Raw genomic sequence first — 18,869 nt, forward strand, 5'->3', positions numbered from 1 at the left:
GCTAGTTTGACGGTAAGTAAAATTTACCTTTCTTGAACTGAATCTGACTGAAATTTAAGAACTTCGTTTAACATTAAAAAAAAATACATAGCAGTAGAGTAAAGCCAATCGTCTTCACCAATACAGTTTAGTATGCAGCGACGTTGTCGTAGTAGTGTAGTTTTAATGAGATCAGCTGTAATTCCACTTGCACTTGAGCCGTCAGTGGAGCGCCGTGCTAGCGTCCCGCAACGTGCATACGTCGTGTCAAGATCACGTCGGCGTAGCGTCGCGCCGCCGCGGGTGACACGACCCTGCCCCGCCCGCCCGCCGCCCGCTGCTACCCTCAACCCTCCTACCACGCATGCTCCAATCATAATCCGTTTAGGGATGTCATTTGTCGATTAAGATTTATCTACAATCTCAAAATTAAAGTTATTGTTAATTAACAACACAGGTAAGCTGATCTTGCATTACCAAGTAAGTAACTAAATATATCGCTTTGAAAAACGTAAAAATATGTGAAAGTTTCTAGAATAAAACGGCGGTTTGATTTTATTTCAAGTAAATATATAGAAGCTTTCATACGTCTTTCGGGAAGCTGATAGAGTTAAGCTTGACGGTGGATGTGGATTGTGGATACTCGTAACTCGATAGCTCGACATGGGATAGGGCGGCATTATCCTGTCGCGTAGATTGCGCGCGCATCGGCGTCGCGCGGAGGGCATCAAACCGCCTGCGGAGGGCGCCCGGTCCGCGCGTGTTCCGTGCCGCCTCGTACTCGCGCGGTCATTCCTCACGACGCCTCCAGCGGCGAGGTGCGCTCCGTGCGCTCCGCGGTCACTGACCGATACCGTCACAGACCCGCAAATCTGACCTCCGCCCTCATAAATCTAACGCGCCTCGCGATCTGAAGACTTGACGGCCCGAACGCCACACGATACCACATGCACTGGCAGGTAGCTTCGACCCCGGCCCTCGGTGGCGTGATACCCAGCAATATTTTTCTAAACGACGCAATATACCGACCCACCGCTTCTGTGTCTGACTTTAATTTGTTCTTTATTGTTTTTGGTGTTTATTGTTTCCTTAAAATGTGCTTTCACTGTAGTCAAATTACATGGGGAGTGTAAACTGTGAGTTACGGGCCCGTCATATATCACGCGCGTGAGTTGTTGACGGAACAAACTTTTGCTATCATTATTTAATGGCTGCGACCGTGAGTTGGATGCATTTGATTCCATATTCATGTCATCACCGATTCATTATTATCTTGTGAATGGTGAGTTATCTTTATGGGACCAATTACAAGGCAATCGAGTGTTGATTGGAGGCGATGTTGTTAATTGACCGAAGCGAAGCGAAGGTCTACGTTTTGACTCGGGCATTTTGCTTTCGTATGTCCGGATGTTCTCCTCTACAGGTCGCAATTCTTAACCGATTCTCGTGAAATTTTGTGACCGAATTTTATGACTAAATAAAATTTTTTTGTCAATCCGGTTTTTGGAAATTTTAAAAAATGGCGGAGTCGTGATACCTGGCGCCTAAACAAATAGTCGTATCGATATCATAAGAGTTTTTTCTTTTTGATATATGTTTATAGATTAAATGGCCAAAAATTCAGAAAATTTGTATCTCTGGTTTCGGCGGTATTTAGATATTTAGTTTTTACTTGAGAATGAGTAGCTAAATTTCGTCAGCTTTAGTAAGAACTATCATGGCGCATTTTGCAAACGTTCGCTTTTTTGTTTGCATCGGGAGGTCCCTGGTTCCATCCCCAGTAATTGTATGCTGCTACATAACTTTTTGTATTTTTTTATACTTAAATTTCGTATCAATTGTTGTTTTTTATTTTATTTTTTTATTTTGAAAAAATTAAAAAAATCGTATTTTTTATTTATCAAGCGCGGGCTAAGCGCATTCGTTTATTTTTTGCAAGAGATGATGGCTTTTTGCGCTTTAAAGAAAATTTGATTCTTGAATATACGGCGCCATACCTTGGGCCTATGCTCGTCTAGACGGCGACACCATTTTATATTTAACAATTTTTACTCATATCAGTAAAAGAACATGGGTCAAAATCATATGGCGTTCTAAAAATAAAAAAAATCATTTATCCATACATATATACATTTATTTTTTTTTTTTTTCATTTTCATTTTAATCCTGTATCGAAAGATGGCAGTAAATTTACTGTGACTACAAAATTTAGTATGACAATAACCCTCTACTACATATAGAGACCGTCCGCGTTGGAGGGTCTGCCATCTTGTGGCCTGAATCGGAAACATGTACATTGCCAAAACAAGTTCTACCATCTACCGTTCTTGTAGGTACGTTTCCTTATGCATAGTAGGTTCTGTCATCTTGTGGACTACATCGGAAGCATAAACGTCACATTTACGCCTCGCGCCAAAAATCTGACGGCTCCTATGCTACCCCCTATAGTTCACGCGCGCCCACTATAGGGACCGTGCGCGTTGGAGGGCCTGCCATCTTGTGGCCTGAATCGGAAACATATGTGCACATGTACATTGCCAAAGCAAGTGCTACCATCTACCGTTCTCGTAAGTACGTTTCCTTGTGCATAGTAGGTTCTGCCATCTCGTGGGTTACATCGGAATCATAAACTACATATCTACGCTTCGCGCCAAAGATCTGACGGCTCCTGTGCTGCCCCCTATACACTTTATTCTCTTTAGATTAGATATTTAAATTCTTACTCGAGAATAAGTAACCAAATTTCGTCAGCTCGTCTAAATGCTATCATAGCGCAGTTGGAAAGACGCTTACAAGCAAGGATATGGGATAGGTTAGGAACTTAGGATAGGTTCGATCCCCAGTAACTGCAAATTTTTTTATTTATTTTTTGCACTTAAACATCGTATTGCTGATTGATCAAGCGAGCGCGAAGCGCGAGGTAAGCGTATTCGTTTGAGTTTTTGTTTGAAATTTTTTTTAGCGATTTTAGTTCAAGGGCATGGCTGTTCCAGGAGTCAATTTCCACTTACGTTTATAGCATGGGCGGTCACCATCCATAAATCGCAGGGGTTAACATTGCCTAGGGTAGTGGTCGACCTTGGGCTCAGGGAACTAGCTGTAGGTTGCTCGTACGTTGCGCTTTCCCGGGCTCAAAGTCTAACTAACAATAATGTTAGTTAGACTTTGAGCCTTTTAATTTGGATCGCCTCGCTAAAATGGCCCATAATTTCCGCAAATCATTTTTTCTTCGAGGCAATTACTCCGTTTTCATTTTTTCCCAGTGGAATTTCTTCGCTTTATTTAATTTTTCGTGTACATTTTTTCATAAACTAAATTTTCCTTTTCTCAATTTATTCCCTTTTCTTTTTAATCCCAGTAGTTAAAATAACCAGTAGGTTTTTTTTTCACTAACTAAATATTCTCTATCTCTATATTTTCTCTTTTTTTTAATGCTAGTGGTAAAAATAACCAGGTTTTTTTCAAATAGGTAGGTTAGGGTTCTTTTTTTGATGACCCTAAAAACGAAACTGCTCCCAGAGATAGGTAGGTTAGGGTTATTTTTTTTTTGATGACCCTAAAAACGAAACTGCTCCCAGAGATAGGTAGGTTAGGGTTATTTTTTTTTTGATGACCCTAAAAACGAATCTGCTCCCAGAGATAGGTAGGTTAGAGTTATTGGCTGACAGCGTTTGGTTTTTTACTTGTAGTTTTGTAGATTATGTTTTAATTTTAGTGTTTTTGATATTTGTTGTATGTGAAATACCTACAAGTAACAAATATAATTACTACACTATTAACATACAGTAACAAGACAATATTATCCTAGATATTTAAAAGAACGAAAACTAAATAAGTAAAAGATTAATTTAAAAATATTAAAAATAGGCGATTGCGGAAGAAAACCATTGGGAAAATGTGGGAACGGAGTAATTGCTACCGAGAATGAATGATTTCGGGAAATTATGGGCAACGCAAAATATGAGAACGGAGTAATTGCCTCGAAGAAAAAATGATTTTCGGAAATTATGAGCCACACTCGCGCACGAAGCTTCTTAGTTGCAGTTTACAGGTTAATTCAAAGGTAATGTTGGTTTCCTAACATAAGTAGAGTTAGACCAAGAAAAGTCTGCAGAGATTTTGACACTGGCACAAATAACATTGGAACTGCGTGTGCTGTCAAGATCTCTGCAGACTTTTCTTGGTCTAACTCTATCCACTTTTCTATACAATTAGTATGGCGACGTGTATACTTAAGGGGCATCGACCGTACACTGACATCGGGATGATATTTTTATCATGTTATTTAGTAGTCATCGTGCGTCTCGCTTGCGCCAATACATGTACGGACAAGAACGAGTGAAATGCACGATAACTAAATGACATCAGTTAGATAGATGTCTTTCTGATATCAATATCAGTGTAAGTTTGAATTGGCCTGTTAGCCAAAAATTGTTTCGTATGTCCATATGTTCTACTCTACAGGTCGCATATCTAAACCAATTCCCGAATTTTGTAAGCAATTGATAGTTAAGTTTTTATGGTCAAATTAGATTCTCTAAATTCTTCAAAACAACGGAACCATAACATTTATTCAGTTTTAAACTCTGCTCGCGAGGTCTACAGCTCACAGAGCCACTAGTTTATTTTAGAATGAAATACATACCTATAAATTATTATTTAAATTTATAGCATTTCGACCGGATGATTTTATTAATTGAATATGGAATTTACATCCATGGGTGAGTTTAATTGCTGTTTTAATTGGTGACATGTACCCGATATCTTCTTACGGCTCTATTATAGGTAGTAGACAGGTATATAGCAGATCATAAATTGAAAAAGATGTAGGTACAGGCACCCTCAATAGTATAACAACGGGTTTCGCAAAAAAGGGTCGATCTTTGCATACCTACCTCCAAAACCGAACAGTTCATGAATGGTAAATTACTTTAAAAAACTTAATTATGGCACCATGGTGCGCTCTCTTTCCATACAAGTACATCCTAACTGTCAGATATCGTTGCTACAATTGAAAATGCCTCATGAGGCAACAGATATCTGACAGTTAGGATGTACTTGTATGGAAAGAGAGCGCGACTGATGGTTTTTAGTGCACTACAAATATTTACACGTGAATTACGAGCATTTGTATCTAGTTCAATATTATGATTCTACTCAAATATTCAGATATACTTAATTAATTCAATACGAATTATATACGTACAATCATCTGAAAGTGCCAATGCCAAGGAATACTAGGCCCAACAAATTTTAATTAATAATTATGTACCTAAGTACATTTATAATTGGCGAACTATCCTCGTAATAAAGCCAGTTTTTGCCATTTCTGCTGGATTCTAATTGTTTTGCTCAAAACAGACAGTGTGTGTGTCATACCATAATGTCACATTACTGTTTCTGCATGAATATGTATATACAGGATAATGATGGCGCACAACAATATTATCATCGCCGAGATAAATAAAATACGATTAGCATTGCAATAAAATCAACCTGCCATATTGACTCTAGTCCCACGACGACGACTAGTACCTATTACAGCGAGAACCTGTCCGCGCGATAAAGTCGCTAACGGCAACTTGAACTCGGACCCCGGCCATCAATTAGGTTCGACTTGTTCTCGCAATTATGTGCTCAAACTAAATTGCTTCAAGATTCGTCGATCGCACTAATGGCTCGCCGAGTCCCAACGACACAGCCCGCTTAGTTCACACGCGTGGAATCCATCATAATTTTGTTGACTCATTGTCCGTTTTACATTAGATCCCGTCTCGGAGGCTTCACCTCCGTGTCACGTGTCGCGTCACAAATGATACGCCACGCACACATTGTTGTGCCGTGTCGGGCGCCGCGTGGCCTAATGTCCTGGGCTAATGCGGCTGCGGGCCGACAAGAGGACAATTTCCGGGCCCGCCCTACCTTCCCGCCATTACGCACTAGAAACAATTCCCTGCCCATTATAATCATTAATGACGCCGCGGTGCCATTACCGGCCGCTTAAACATTGATTTTCTTTTGTCGCTTTTATTTACACTCGGAGTCAATGATTTAACTACCTACCTAGTCATTCCTATCATAATTTAGATATCTGCCATGAAACTTTAAAGTAAGTAAGCTCAGATTTCAAGATTTTTCCTTTTGCATCCTTAACTCGTAGCTATCTCTACCTACAGTATACATATACAATTAGGCTACAGATTTTTATACACGAATATTACAAGAAGAGAAAAATAAAAGAACTTAAAAATTCGCAAAATTGGATGTTTCCTTAGAAAACGACACTGCAATTAATTTTACGTACGGACAACGAAACGCTCGTCGCTGACAGATGCAAGGCTAATGACAAATTAACCGTTAAAAACTCTCAGAAAGGCAGCGCGTCGAGAAAAAGTTGAAAATAAAAAAGCAACTAGCCGGCGCTTTTATCTCCGGGTGTTTCGCGAAGACAGCATTTGTTTTGAACGACTCGAAGTAGACTCGCGGCTCTCAAAACAACTCCGGCTGCGTCTGTCAGATCTAATCACCGCTTATCCGAGCTTTGATCTCTTTTCACTCCAATTTTGTTTTCAAAGACACAAATCACCAACATTGTTATCACTCTTAAAACAGATCTACATAAATACAGTTTTAAACAATCAACGAACAGCCAGTTAAACAGAGCCATCGACAGTTCACTGATTTGATTGAATCCGCCGCATTCCTCCCACGATAATTAATTGTCTGCACAGCAAATCATACACAACAAAATGAGGCATAAAATGTTATAGTTGAGCTTGGGAACGAGACGTGGCGTGCGTAATTACCCGACGAGAATGTGGCAAGTCCTGCGGCCGCAGCAGCCTACCGTCCGCGTCACTAAACTGGGAATAAAGTGCTCGGTACCCGCAACTCGTTAATTACACTTGGAAACTCAATAATATGTTCAGTGTAAATTTCGTTACTAAATATCAAAGTTTCACGGTCAAAAGAACCTTTATTAGTTGCGAACATTAATCGTTTTACCGCTGGGTTTTCTAAGAATACTGATGGTTGAACAAAGAACGTTTAAGCAGTCTTTTCCTCGGGGCATCTATTAAACGGACAGGAATCGTTTCCCACAGCCCGGCTCGGCTCGTCACGGAATCAATATCGTCTTTTATCTTATGAGACGTGCTCCACATGCACACATGCTCACGTGCCGACACACCATCACACCGCGCACTGCCTAGGCTTACTAACACATGAGATAAACGAACAAGTACATGAGCCAAGATAGCGATAATTAAACCAAATTTCTTCATATTTCGTGCGTGTTTGTTCTCGACCTTAAAACTGGGAAGCTTTAATTAAAGCTTGCTCTCCAAGCGTGATATTAGTCATTAGAAATAACAAACCCGCCGACTGTCGCTATACCTACTTACATTAGGATTTTATGAGCAACTTGCAGAAAGTTTAAATATAAATTAACCATGTAGCACTCGCAGATGTCAAACTGCGATGTGAACTGATTCATTCACACATTTTTTGTTCGTAGAAGCTCCAACTTGCGCCAATTAAAATAGTTTTGTTTTTGTGGCACAGCCGGTTGACGGATGTCGAAATATATCTGGGTAGAGACGAACATTGAAAGTGGTTCCAACAACCTAGCTCCCCGTATTTAACTACTGTAAATATAGGGCTGAGTAGGGTCAAAACTGAAATTCAAACCTCGATAATATTTTATTTTTACATATGAAAACTGAATGGTGTGTATAATAAGTTTTCCGGACGTTTGTATTTTAGTTTTTATTTTATTTTGGGTAGTTCCATTTTATAACTTTGACGATAAAGAGGAAAACCCACCTAACCCCGTAGTGCCTTCGTATTTGGGGTGAGAGGGGTTTTCATACAAAGGTGATTTTGGAAGATTGTTGGATCGATTTTTTTTTATTATGCGTATTACTATAGTTCCATTTTAAATTGGAATACATTATTTTTGTAGCAGTAGCCTTTAAATTCCTTCTCACCCCCTTCTCAAACCTTCTCTCCCCATTCATAACCCACCTCTCCCCGCAAAACCTACTCACCCCGTTTTACGGTACTAGCTAAAAACGTGTTTAAACTATTTTTGTACCAAGCCGATACGTCTGTAAGCGATACTACATTATTTTAGGAATTGGACCGGTGTTCCAAAAGGTTGCAAATTCAAGTCTTGCCCGAAGCGATGAATTTTACATTTTTCCTTTAATTTAAAAATGAGTAGTATCGCTTGCAGACGTAGACGTATTTGCTTAGTATGGGTTAGCACATCATAACTTGAGACTCCGGTGCCGTTAGGATAGAACATTCTTACGGTAGATGTCGCTATGCCCCTCCGCCCTTCCCTAAGGCGTGTTAACAAAGAAAATACCTAATGGAAAAAATCGCACGCTTCTAAGCGGTAAGCTTCGGTAGCTCAGTTGGTTAAGAGCGTTTGGACCGGGTTCCAAAAAGTCGCAATTTCGAATCTGGCCCGAAGCGGTATTTTTTCTATGTTTACTTTAATATTTAAAAATATGTATGTGAAACGTGTTTATTAATCTACAACTACCTACTTTCTTAAACTGGATTACAATTCTCTTCACATTAAAAGAAACGCCGCGTTAATTACTAATGTTATAATTCAACCTGTACGTTGCTTGACATTCTAACTAAGATGCAGCTTCAACAGAGCTAATCTGACGAATAATCAATCCATTGTATGGCCGCTACTGAACTCACTACATTGCAATATTATAGACAGTACACCTACATAGTTAGACGAACTACGCGCTATTGAACAGCAATGTAGTATGTTATTTACTCCGAGTCGGGCGTAACTAATACAAGTTCAAGTACAAGAACTAGCCTCACCATACATCAATCCTCTCAGGAATACATCACTCAGCCTGTGCGCCATGGGAAAACGATCGGTTGCGATGCGCGAGCTTCCTACTTGCCTTATATGCACCGCTAGCTATTGCATAAGCCCTGCAACTGCAAAGTTTATTATTGCGCACGATATACTCTACAATAAATCAAATGGATCAATTGAAATCAGAAAATAACTTATATCCTTAGGCTTTCTCCGAGATGCCTACTGAATGTACAAAATTATGAAATCGTTTTACTGCCTATAAGACACCATACATAATAGGTATATTTGAAGTGAAATCATGTTCTGAATGCATTCTTCGACGCTGGCTAAAGCCCCGCTGATCCTTCCCCGTTTGCAATAGTCCTACACTCGCGGGAATTTGCAATACGTACCTACGAAGATATTTTACAGTTCCATTCAATTTTATTAGAATGATTAATGTCTTCTCCTTTTATAGTTTCTGATGTAAATCGCCCACTTAGCAATTTATAGCGAAATTTACGATTCCTAAAGACCTAGCAAGTGCTCGTTATATTAAATATACAAACGTACCAAGCTTGTAAAATATTATAAATGCTAGTTGTATTTCTATATTGTTACCTAGGAAATATATTTCGAATCTGGCAGTCAGTTTCGCCAGCCTAACTTATTTTATTATGTAAGTACCCAAATTCCGAAGTCAGTTTATCTTTTTACCTACGTCCTTGAATAATGCTGACAAACTGAATTTGATAATAAGTTCAGTTCAGCAACATTCACTTTTTGCCTATCAATAGGCATCCGCCGGAGCGGAATGACTCGAAACAAAGTTTTGTCACCGGGGCTTTAAATTCCCCAATGTTTGTCAAAACACACTTAAAGCTGTCAGGAGCGCTTAAATCAATTTATTATACAGTACTCGGAGACTCTTCGGCAGCAGGCATGTTTACCTACATGTACTCGTATGTATGTATGTATGTAAATCTCGCGTTCGTAGCTTCTTCAATAAGCCTCAAGGAAAACTCTAAGCCTCTTTTATATTCTTATTTCTATCCTTGCGGGATAATTCAGGCCCATAGGACAGGTTTTTACATAATTTTACCGCGGCCCTTTCTATCCGCGGTACTTTTCAAGAATCATTTTTTGTGTGAATTTGATGGTCACGCGCCAAACTCACACGGGAACTGGTGCCGCTAAATTAGTAAACAAATATAAATCATGCGTAATGCATTTAAGAGGGTTATAAATAACGTTTGAGCTGGGGTTAAAGAGTTTGTAAAACAAACAATTTTAGAGAACAAAAACGCTAAAGGGTGCACGCCTCGGTCGTCGCGAGTATAGAGTGCGGTGCAGTGCGGTGCGAGGGCAATTGTTTGACATGCAAAGCGCTGAGATCAACCAGCCGCCCGCCGTAGGGGACGCTGCACACTGACGCTGCAGGCACGGCATTTAGAACCACGAGCACATATTGTGTGACGTCATTTGAGATGCTCCGGCCTTTGTTACGACAACACAGAAAAGGTACAAAGCACTATTACGGCTAAAATATCTACTTAGCTGGAATTTCAGAAACAGCACACTTATTGTTTTTATAAAAGGGAAGGGATAGTAATATCATCCATAATTCTAGTAGACATTACAATAGGTACCTGTCCTACGCAAAACATAAAAATAAAAGCGTGCTGAAAATAATCCATCGCCCTATTTGTCACTCAGTCAGTAACAGACCGGAAGTTATTAGTCTCGTAGACTCGCGGGTTGCATCACGGAGATCTTCTCGTAAATAGATAAATTCATTGAGTATTAATTATTCAGACGAGCTCACCCTCGCGGTCGCTGCCATTTTATTCTTGACTGTAATTCAGTCGAGCGAACCCTGGCTCGGCCCGGCCGATAATAGGGGCTATCGATTCGAATGGTACTTTTCCTTTCCATAATCCAACCTCTCAATCGACTTGTGTTGTGCAATTGTTTATAATGGCAATATTAACTTGCATTGTCATTGTTTCACACAAATCCACGTGAATTTTACCACTGAGCAGATGATATTTGCTTTGAATGAACCTATATTTCTATTATCGCGCAACATAAAATAAAGAATTTATAAAGAACAGTAAAAACTAATCTGCAACTGTTGAGAAGCTTTTTAGAGACAGAATAGCGTGGATCAAATTTCTATTGTAGGTACTTTGTTATAATTTATAATACGTTAAGTATAAATTTTATAATAGGTAGTATCTATTTTTTGCAACGCGGCCACACTCAAAGAGCACCCTTGTCTGCGATAGAAAAAGCTGCTTTTATTCACACTCGACACAATGGACAAATCTCCGAAATTAAAATGAAAAATTTAACCGCATCATGTTGAACATGGGCGGATCGGATCTAGTTTTATTCAATTACGTCAGGTCTGTTGCACCGTGATCCCTCGTCTTTCGTATGGCACTTTTTTTCTATAGTATATTATTATGGCGAGCTTTTTCTATGGCACCTCGACGCGGGCGCAAAAAACGACAAAAGCTTGAGTGTGAGCCGAGACAAGGGTCGCGGGCGGCAGTCAGCCGTATGCGCCCGGCGAACGAGGCCGCCTCGACCGCTTCTCGCCCCTAACTAGTCCGATAAACTAATAACAAACCCGGTGTTTTAGGATCTGCCAGGAAACAACAAATAAATAAAGTGCTAATGAAAATGTTTCGACGTTAAGTGATTTAGTTTTCCGATGTCGACGAACGATTTGACATCAGTGTTAACAGCGATGTAAGTGATAAAAGCGGACGTATTACAAGTGAGATGGAAATGATGGGATTGTGAAGTGGAAAGACGCATTCCAAACGTCAAGATGACGATGAAATCGCTGAAGTACAGCGAGAGGGAGGATATGATGGAGGGCTTCAGCCCGGTGCCGCCGCCGCTGCCGCGCCGGCAGCCCGTGCGCAACATCTACGCGGAGCCCTTCGTAGACCCTAGGTAAGTCACCGCCACTGACCCTTGCCCGACAACTGCGTTATGCAACACCGAAAACATATTCCGGTATTTGATGCTTGCATGTATTTTTCAAAGGAAATTGACCAGCAGCTATTGAAAACGCTCGAAGAACTCCGAAGAACTCGAAAACCTTTCTTATCATATGTTTAGACCATCTTCTTATGTTCATTTTGTTAAATGAACATCTGCAGGTGATTTCTCCAGCTGCAGCTTGATTGTCCCTCAGCTACGCAAAGCAACACTTCTTTAAAAATACGAGTGATCAAATCCGGTAAACTTGCCATTGAAGTTCAATTAATTTTTTGCCATCATTTTAAAATCCACATTGCAGAAGCTATTAAGGTATGGTTAACAACCAAAACTCACTAAGGGCCAGTTGCAGGGTTAAATTGTACTGGTAACTCCGGGTTTAACCGGTTAACCCCAAGTTAGTGGCTATGGATGGCGCAAGTGGCCCTAAGTATGTAACAAATAAATTAGATATCTGCTTGTAACATGTCGATCCTCAGAGTTCTAAACCCGTGACTGATTATCCAGTGAGTTTTGTTTTTTACCTGACTCCTTTCTTATAGACCGGGAGATAGTGACACATTTTACTGGGTCATTTGTACCAGTATGGCGGTTCGTCAGGGGTCTAAGCATGTAATGAAGGAAAGAAAATGCTATGACCATAGCGCTGGTACCGGCGGCCCAATCGCGTGGGCGTTAGTCGAACGTGTCGGATAAAATACGAGTGTCGAACGATTTGTACCACAAAAATCCTCGTATTATTCGATAGTCCATAAAAAAGAAGTAGGCGGTAGCGTAATGCCATACTTCTCCGGTGTGACTTACAGCCCGCCATACTGAGGCGAACACGTTAATTAAAAAAAAACAATTCAACCATTTGTACCAAGCTAATTTTTGCACAGGTGATCATCGTCGAGCAGCCATTCATGGCCATCACCATGCCATACTTTTCGGATGGTTCCAAATGCCCGCCATACCGCCGCAAGGGAGTTAATTTTTTTTTTATTGCTAAACGATTTGTACCATCTCGAATTTTTTTTTCAACACTTTCTGTGTGATCATAAATAGAAATCTCATAATGCCATACCTGTAGGAGGTGGCAAATGTGCACAATATTTTTTTTTTATTTCAACTATGGTGCCCCTTTTTCCCCCTATTAGAAGTATGGCAAATATAATAATGGTCACATTGCATCATATAATTTCCAAAAATCCAAATGCCATACTGGTACAAATCGTCAAAAAATTGTTTTTTGTTTTAAGTCTTGGCTTAAGTCTCACAGTCGTCCGCCCCGTAGTTATAATCTGAAATATATTTTTTTAGGTACAATTGTATCCAAACAAACAGAATATGATGATGCCATGCTGTAAAAAAATATTTTACGTATACATAGTCGTATTTTTGAAACGTGTCGATTAAATAAGTTTTTCAAGTATGGCAGCACTTTATCCCCCTACTATAAGTATGGCAATTATAATAACGGTCACATTTTATCAAACACTTTCCAAAAATTTAAATGCAATACTGGTACAAATCGTTTAACAAAAAAAAAATTAACTCCCTTGCGGCGGTATGGCGGCCATTTGGAACCGTCCGAAGAGTATGGCATGGTGATGTCCATGAATGGCTGCTCGACGATGATCACCTGTGCAAAAATTAGCTTGGCACAAATGGTTGAATTGTTTTTTTTTAATTAACGTGTTCGCCTCAGTATGGCGGGCTGTAAGTCACACCGGAGAAGTATGGCATTACGCTACCGCCTACTTCTTTTTTATGGACTATCGAATAATACGAGGATTTTTGTGGTACAAATCGTTCGACACTCGTATTTTATCCGACACGTTCGACTAACGCCCACGCGATTGGGCCGCCGGTACCAGCGCTATGGTCATAGCATTTTCTTTCCTTCATTACATGCTTAGACCCCTGACGAACCGCCATACTGGTACAAATGACCCAGTAAAATGTGTCACTATCTCCCGGTCTATTATGACTCATTTCGTTAGCCAATAACGTATTGGAATCATGTGGTGTTGTTGCGTAGCGTAACCTGTCATGAGCTGTCGACTAACAACTAACAGGTAAGCTCCATGATTAACCAACGTCTTCTGATCCTAGCTTCTACCTACGCATGTTGACTTTTACAGTTACTCTATTACCAAAGTATATCCAACTATAACACTACTTGAATAGGTGACTGCCGACTTCAGTAAAATTTTCAATTTCAGCATTCTTTGTTTAGGTACATATAACACTTTACGTCGAAACGTCGGATTAAAGATAGAATAATGAAATTTAATCGCGGTAGACCCGTTAATGAAATTAAATATATTATGAAGTTGTTACACTTTACATGCCGTATGAGTTGTGGGGAAAAACGCTACCCGAAAACTCAAATCTAGTGTACCTAGTAAATAAAGGTAGTAATTCCTCAGCCAGAAAAAACTTCACAGTATAATAAAGTATCAATAAATAAAAAGTATTGTATAAATTTCCAAAGAATAATAATAATAGACTTAAAGTAAATACCTAAAGTCTTAAATCGTTAATATCTTTTTACGGTTTACTAACGAATGGGCCAAAAACGTTTCCCAAAGTATCACATCCCAAACTATGTTTCCCAAATTATCATTTCCCAAAAAAATGTTTGGCAAAACAACTTATCGCAAACTTTCAGTTAGCAATAGTCTTTTTTGGCAAGTTATTGTTTAGCAAATAATTACTTGGACAAGTTACATTTTACCAAGTATTATTTAGTCAAATGTATCATTAAGCATAACTTACATGTCCCAAAATATTGCATGGCATACAATTTACATACCAATAGAGAGGAGGCTGCAGAATTTTATTTGGCTGGTATTTAACTGATCATTACATATAGTAAAAAGTAACGTCAAAAAAAACATTCTTACTGCCAAAAATATGTAGTAGGTACTTAAATGATCACTAAAATTAAAACTCCATTTTAATGTAAAATGATAACCAAATTTGTTACATCTTGCTATTCTATTAAAGCAAATAACACCAAAGTATCCTAAAAATAGTAAATAACCACCAATATTTAAACCACATTTTAGTTTAAAACTGTCATGCAATTTTTTTACATCTCGTTATTCTATTAAATTATTAATCCACTTCGTGACCTTTTTCTAGTACATAGTATTTCGTTTCTGTAAGGATCGCAGTTCTAACCTAACCTAACCCACTTTTCTAATAGCATCTCGTTTCTGTAAGGGTCACAGTTCTAACCTAACCTAACCCACTTTTCTGATAGCGGTTCCGTTTTGTGAGGATCGCAGTTCAAACCTAACCCAACCCACCCAAATTACGTAGAATTTAACGTACCTATATTACATAACATAACAAAAACTACAAATTTAAATAGAGAAAGAGATGCCTATTTGTCAAATTTGCGAAGTGACAATTTTGACCAAACATCTTTTTGGAATATAATAGTAGCCAATAAAAAACGTTTGCTAAATAAGTTTTTGTCCTAATAACATTTGACAAAGTAAAATCATGCCAAATGATAATTTGACCAAATAAATTATGTGCGAAGTGTAACTTTGCTAAAGGTTCCTTTGGGAAATGAAACTATTGCGATAAGTTTGTTGGGAAGTGAAATTTGGCGAAACGTATTTGGCCCAATCGAAAGTACACCATCTTTTTACGGAAAAATGCTCCGTTCACACTTTCTTCACCGGACATATTCATATAACGTACTGCAACAATATATGAAATATCAAAAAAAATATCCCAGCAGAAATACCAATATTAATAAAATATAATTTTTTGGCGTGTCTTAGACCGGAAAATTGCTCCGTCTAATTTTTTTACTAGAATGCCATTTTATTGCAGTTTTATACCTACAAAATGAAAATCTAAAAAAATTACCATGTAACTGTACTATTTTCAGAAATTGCCTTTTTACTCGCTGTGGAAAATTTCTCTATCCATTTTATTTACTGAATTAAGTTCACAGTTGTCTTTCTATTCAACTATAGAAACGTCCAAAAAATAACGAGCGTATTAAAAACTAAACATATCGGGAGCAGTGTGTAGGGAGCGGGGTGTACAAGGTATGATATTTCTTTTGGATATTTTGGATTTAAGTGTATACGTGACTTCTTAGTACATATTGAAAAAAAAATCAGGCTGAGAAATTTTCCACTCTCAGTTTTTAATAAAGTGGGACTGGGCTGGACATGTCTGCCGGATGCATGATGACAGATGGGCCAAAATAGCCACTAGCTGGCATCCCCAGGGTAGTCGAGGCAGAGGCAGACCGAGAAAGAGATGGCGGGACGACCTGGATGCATTCCAGCGGGATTGGCGGGATCTTGCTCAGCACAGGGAGGACTGGAAAGGGAGAGGGGAGGCCTTTGCCCAGCAGTGGGACACACACATGGGCTAGTAAAAAAAAAAAAGTTTTTAATAGTTCTAAAATACATAAATTTGGGTATGCATTTATTTTTTTTGATTTTCTTACCCACTACGCCAAATTCTATTGTAAGATCATATAAGAAGAAAAAAATGGCAGAGCAATTTTCCGATGAAAATGAGCGACAAAAAAAGGAATTATCATTGAAAAAATATTCTCATGTTTGACAAAAGTTTTAGATTTTTTTCTAGTATTACATACTGATACGAATAACTTATTTGGTAAAATAATTTTGGACGGAGGAATTACTCAGTTCAATATATAAACAGATTTGTATTTTTACGTATAAATACCTAACTTAGGAGTGTTTTGTTTTGGATATTTATATGTTAGTTTCGGCTCATACTATACAATAACCAAGCAAAATTTCATCGACTGAGAAATTAATGCATGGGTCTCCATACAACAACTTGCTTCATTTACTACACTAAATCGGGGATTTGGCAGATCCCGCCGTCGATGGCGGGATGAACTGGACTCCTTTTTGAAGGAGTGGCCAGACACAGCATTGGAAAGATATCTGTGGAGAAATTGGGACGAAGCCTCTGCCCAGCAGTGGGACACGTAAGACTGCAAATAATAATAACATGTTTTAAAGCAAGCAATAGAATGCAAACTACCAGAAAGAAATAGTTCCAATTAGAATTATTGACAATTTATTGCGATATTTATACATGAAGATAATATTAATATAGTTTAATTAGAATAATGATATTTTTTGTAAAGGAATCTTAGAACTTTTAACATAAACAATAAAAAAGTACTGCAATAAAACGGAAGTCATTAAATATTATGGGGAATATATTCAATATAATAGACCAGCTATACTTGAATCAGTTGACGGCACTTGTTTACCTTGCCCGCCCCAGCAGCGCCGCCCCCCGGCTCGTTCCCTCTTCAAAGTAATAATAAAGAGCCTGAAGCCAGAAAACATCTATTTCATATTATAGCGCACTACAACATAAACATGGCAAGAACTCCCAGAAACCTCTGAAGACCACAGAACATTATTAAAGTACGGCACTACACAAAACTAATTCAACGGCTCTTATTCGGGGTATCCTTTGGGGGTTTCGATCGAAGTTCTCACAGTAAGCAATCTCGTTCCGAATAAATTTCATTCTGAGGATGAGGGATACAATATGCAATACAATATGTGGTTGCCTAAAATTAGAAATTACGGTAAACAGGATCGTATCAGATTAAAGCAAGGATCATCGTGCGCCACTAATTTCGTCTACGTGTATACTGTACACCTTCATAAATCATTATTTTTCCACGTATATACCATACGTTCCAGCGCAGCTTCGAGCGCAGTTACTGCCATCTGCGACACCCCAATTGCTATCCTGCTTAATTCCGACAGATCCAAGGGTGAATCCCAACTATTAATATTGCAACATGTTAACATAATGTTCATATCGTTACATTAAGCCAAAAAATAAGATATTTTTTTCATTGATATTGACGATTGTCTTTTACGACGGTCAGTTGACGAGGGTCATATTAAAATTATTTGAAAACATGACCTTAGTAGAGTATAACCAAAACAACATATTTTTATACAACATTTTTCGTAAGGTTTCTATGGACACAATTTTTACTTTTTCGAGTAAATATGTACATAAACATGTTCATGATGTTACCGTACCGCATCTGATCTTATAGACAGAGGATAAACACCGTAACGTATCAAAGACCTTGCCGTTAACGCATGAGAACACTATAATTATTTGATAATCGTAATCATCAAACGCACAACAAATATTAACACAAGCTTTTCGACATGGTAGAACGATAATCGATAACGGAAATACTTTTTAACGCCACGGTTGAGGTAAGCAGATACGGAATGTAATTTTCTTTACAATGTGTTAACAAGGCTAGAATACAACGAAGCAAGGCAAAGCTATATGACGGTTAAGTGCACGCAACAATGGCGGGCAGATAGCATCGCCGGGCGCCCCTCGCGCTCCGGCCGCGTTCACTTCACCCACACTCCACCAGGTACGGAGTAGGTACTGTCCAAAAGTTTATAGCAACGTATCTTCATAATTAGAAACAGATACTGCCGACGTTGTTGTTAAGCTTTCGATAGGTCAACTAAAACCGGAACAGTATTAATGCGCAGAACAAAAACGGCAGCCGACATCAAAGGATACAAAATAATTATGAACTTGTTCAAGTTGTAATCTTGCAGTCCCTTTGTCCATACTCCCGCCACAACTTTTCAATCTCAATCGCGAGCCTCTCAGACAGGTATTGTTTTGTTTGTTGTTTAATCCAGCGGTCATGCTCCGCAGTGAAAGGACCTCTCTGTTTTAATACTATACAGATTACGCTCTCGCATAAACAACGGAGAGCTGCTTATTATACTTTTGCGCTAAAATATTCAGAACAACGCACGTAATTATAATTAACTTTATGTAAATTAAGCTAGCGACGTAATTAATTAAAGGTCTAAAGTAACATGAATTAAATATTCATGGTTTTAGTAGAACCATAGAATAACTAATGTTAAACTAATAGGTGGATTGACATGTAATAACGTTGCAAAATTAACATATCATGGGAAGGCTTCGTTATAAGTAGCTAATGAATATAAAATAAATATGAAAG

General features: G+C 38.7%; 1 protein-coding gene and 1 long non-coding RNA gene across 5 annotated transcripts in view; one reads left to right on the forward strand and one right to left on the reverse strand.

Moving 5' to 3' along the window:
* The first annotated feature begins 603 nt into the window (after positions 1–603).
* Positions 604–18,869, forward strand: part of LOC134806760 (teneurin-a) — an 82,390-nt gene continuing 64,124 nt past the window's right edge. For 2 of the 4 annotated variants that reach the window (XM_063780080.1, XM_063780084.1), the window contains exons 1-2: positions 604–960; positions 11,463–11,782. In XM_063780080.1, coding sequence (XP_063636150.1) covers positions 11,655–11,782 — 128 coding nt within the window. In that variant the 5' untranslated portion in view covers positions 604–960; positions 11,463–11,654. The remainder of the gene's footprint in view (positions 961–11,462; positions 11,783–18,869) is intronic. The other 2 variants (XM_063780082.1, XM_063780083.1) reach the window with 2 other exon arrangements.
* LOC134789409 (uncharacterized) overlaps positions 14,585–18,869 on the reverse strand; it is a 400,206-nt gene continuing 395,921 nt past the window's right edge. The window contains exon 2 of the long non-coding RNA XR_010144054.1: positions 14,585–15,154. This is a non-coding gene — a long non-coding RNA (uncharacterized LOC134789409). The remainder of the gene's footprint in view (positions 15,155–18,869) is intronic.

The sequence above is a fragment of the Cydia splendana genome, chromosome 3 (assembly GCF_910591565.1).
Source record: "Cydia splendana chromosome 3, ilCydSple1.2, whole genome shotgun sequence".
NCBI classification, from domain to species: domain Eukaryota; kingdom Metazoa; phylum Arthropoda; class Insecta; order Lepidoptera; family Tortricidae; genus Cydia; species Cydia splendana.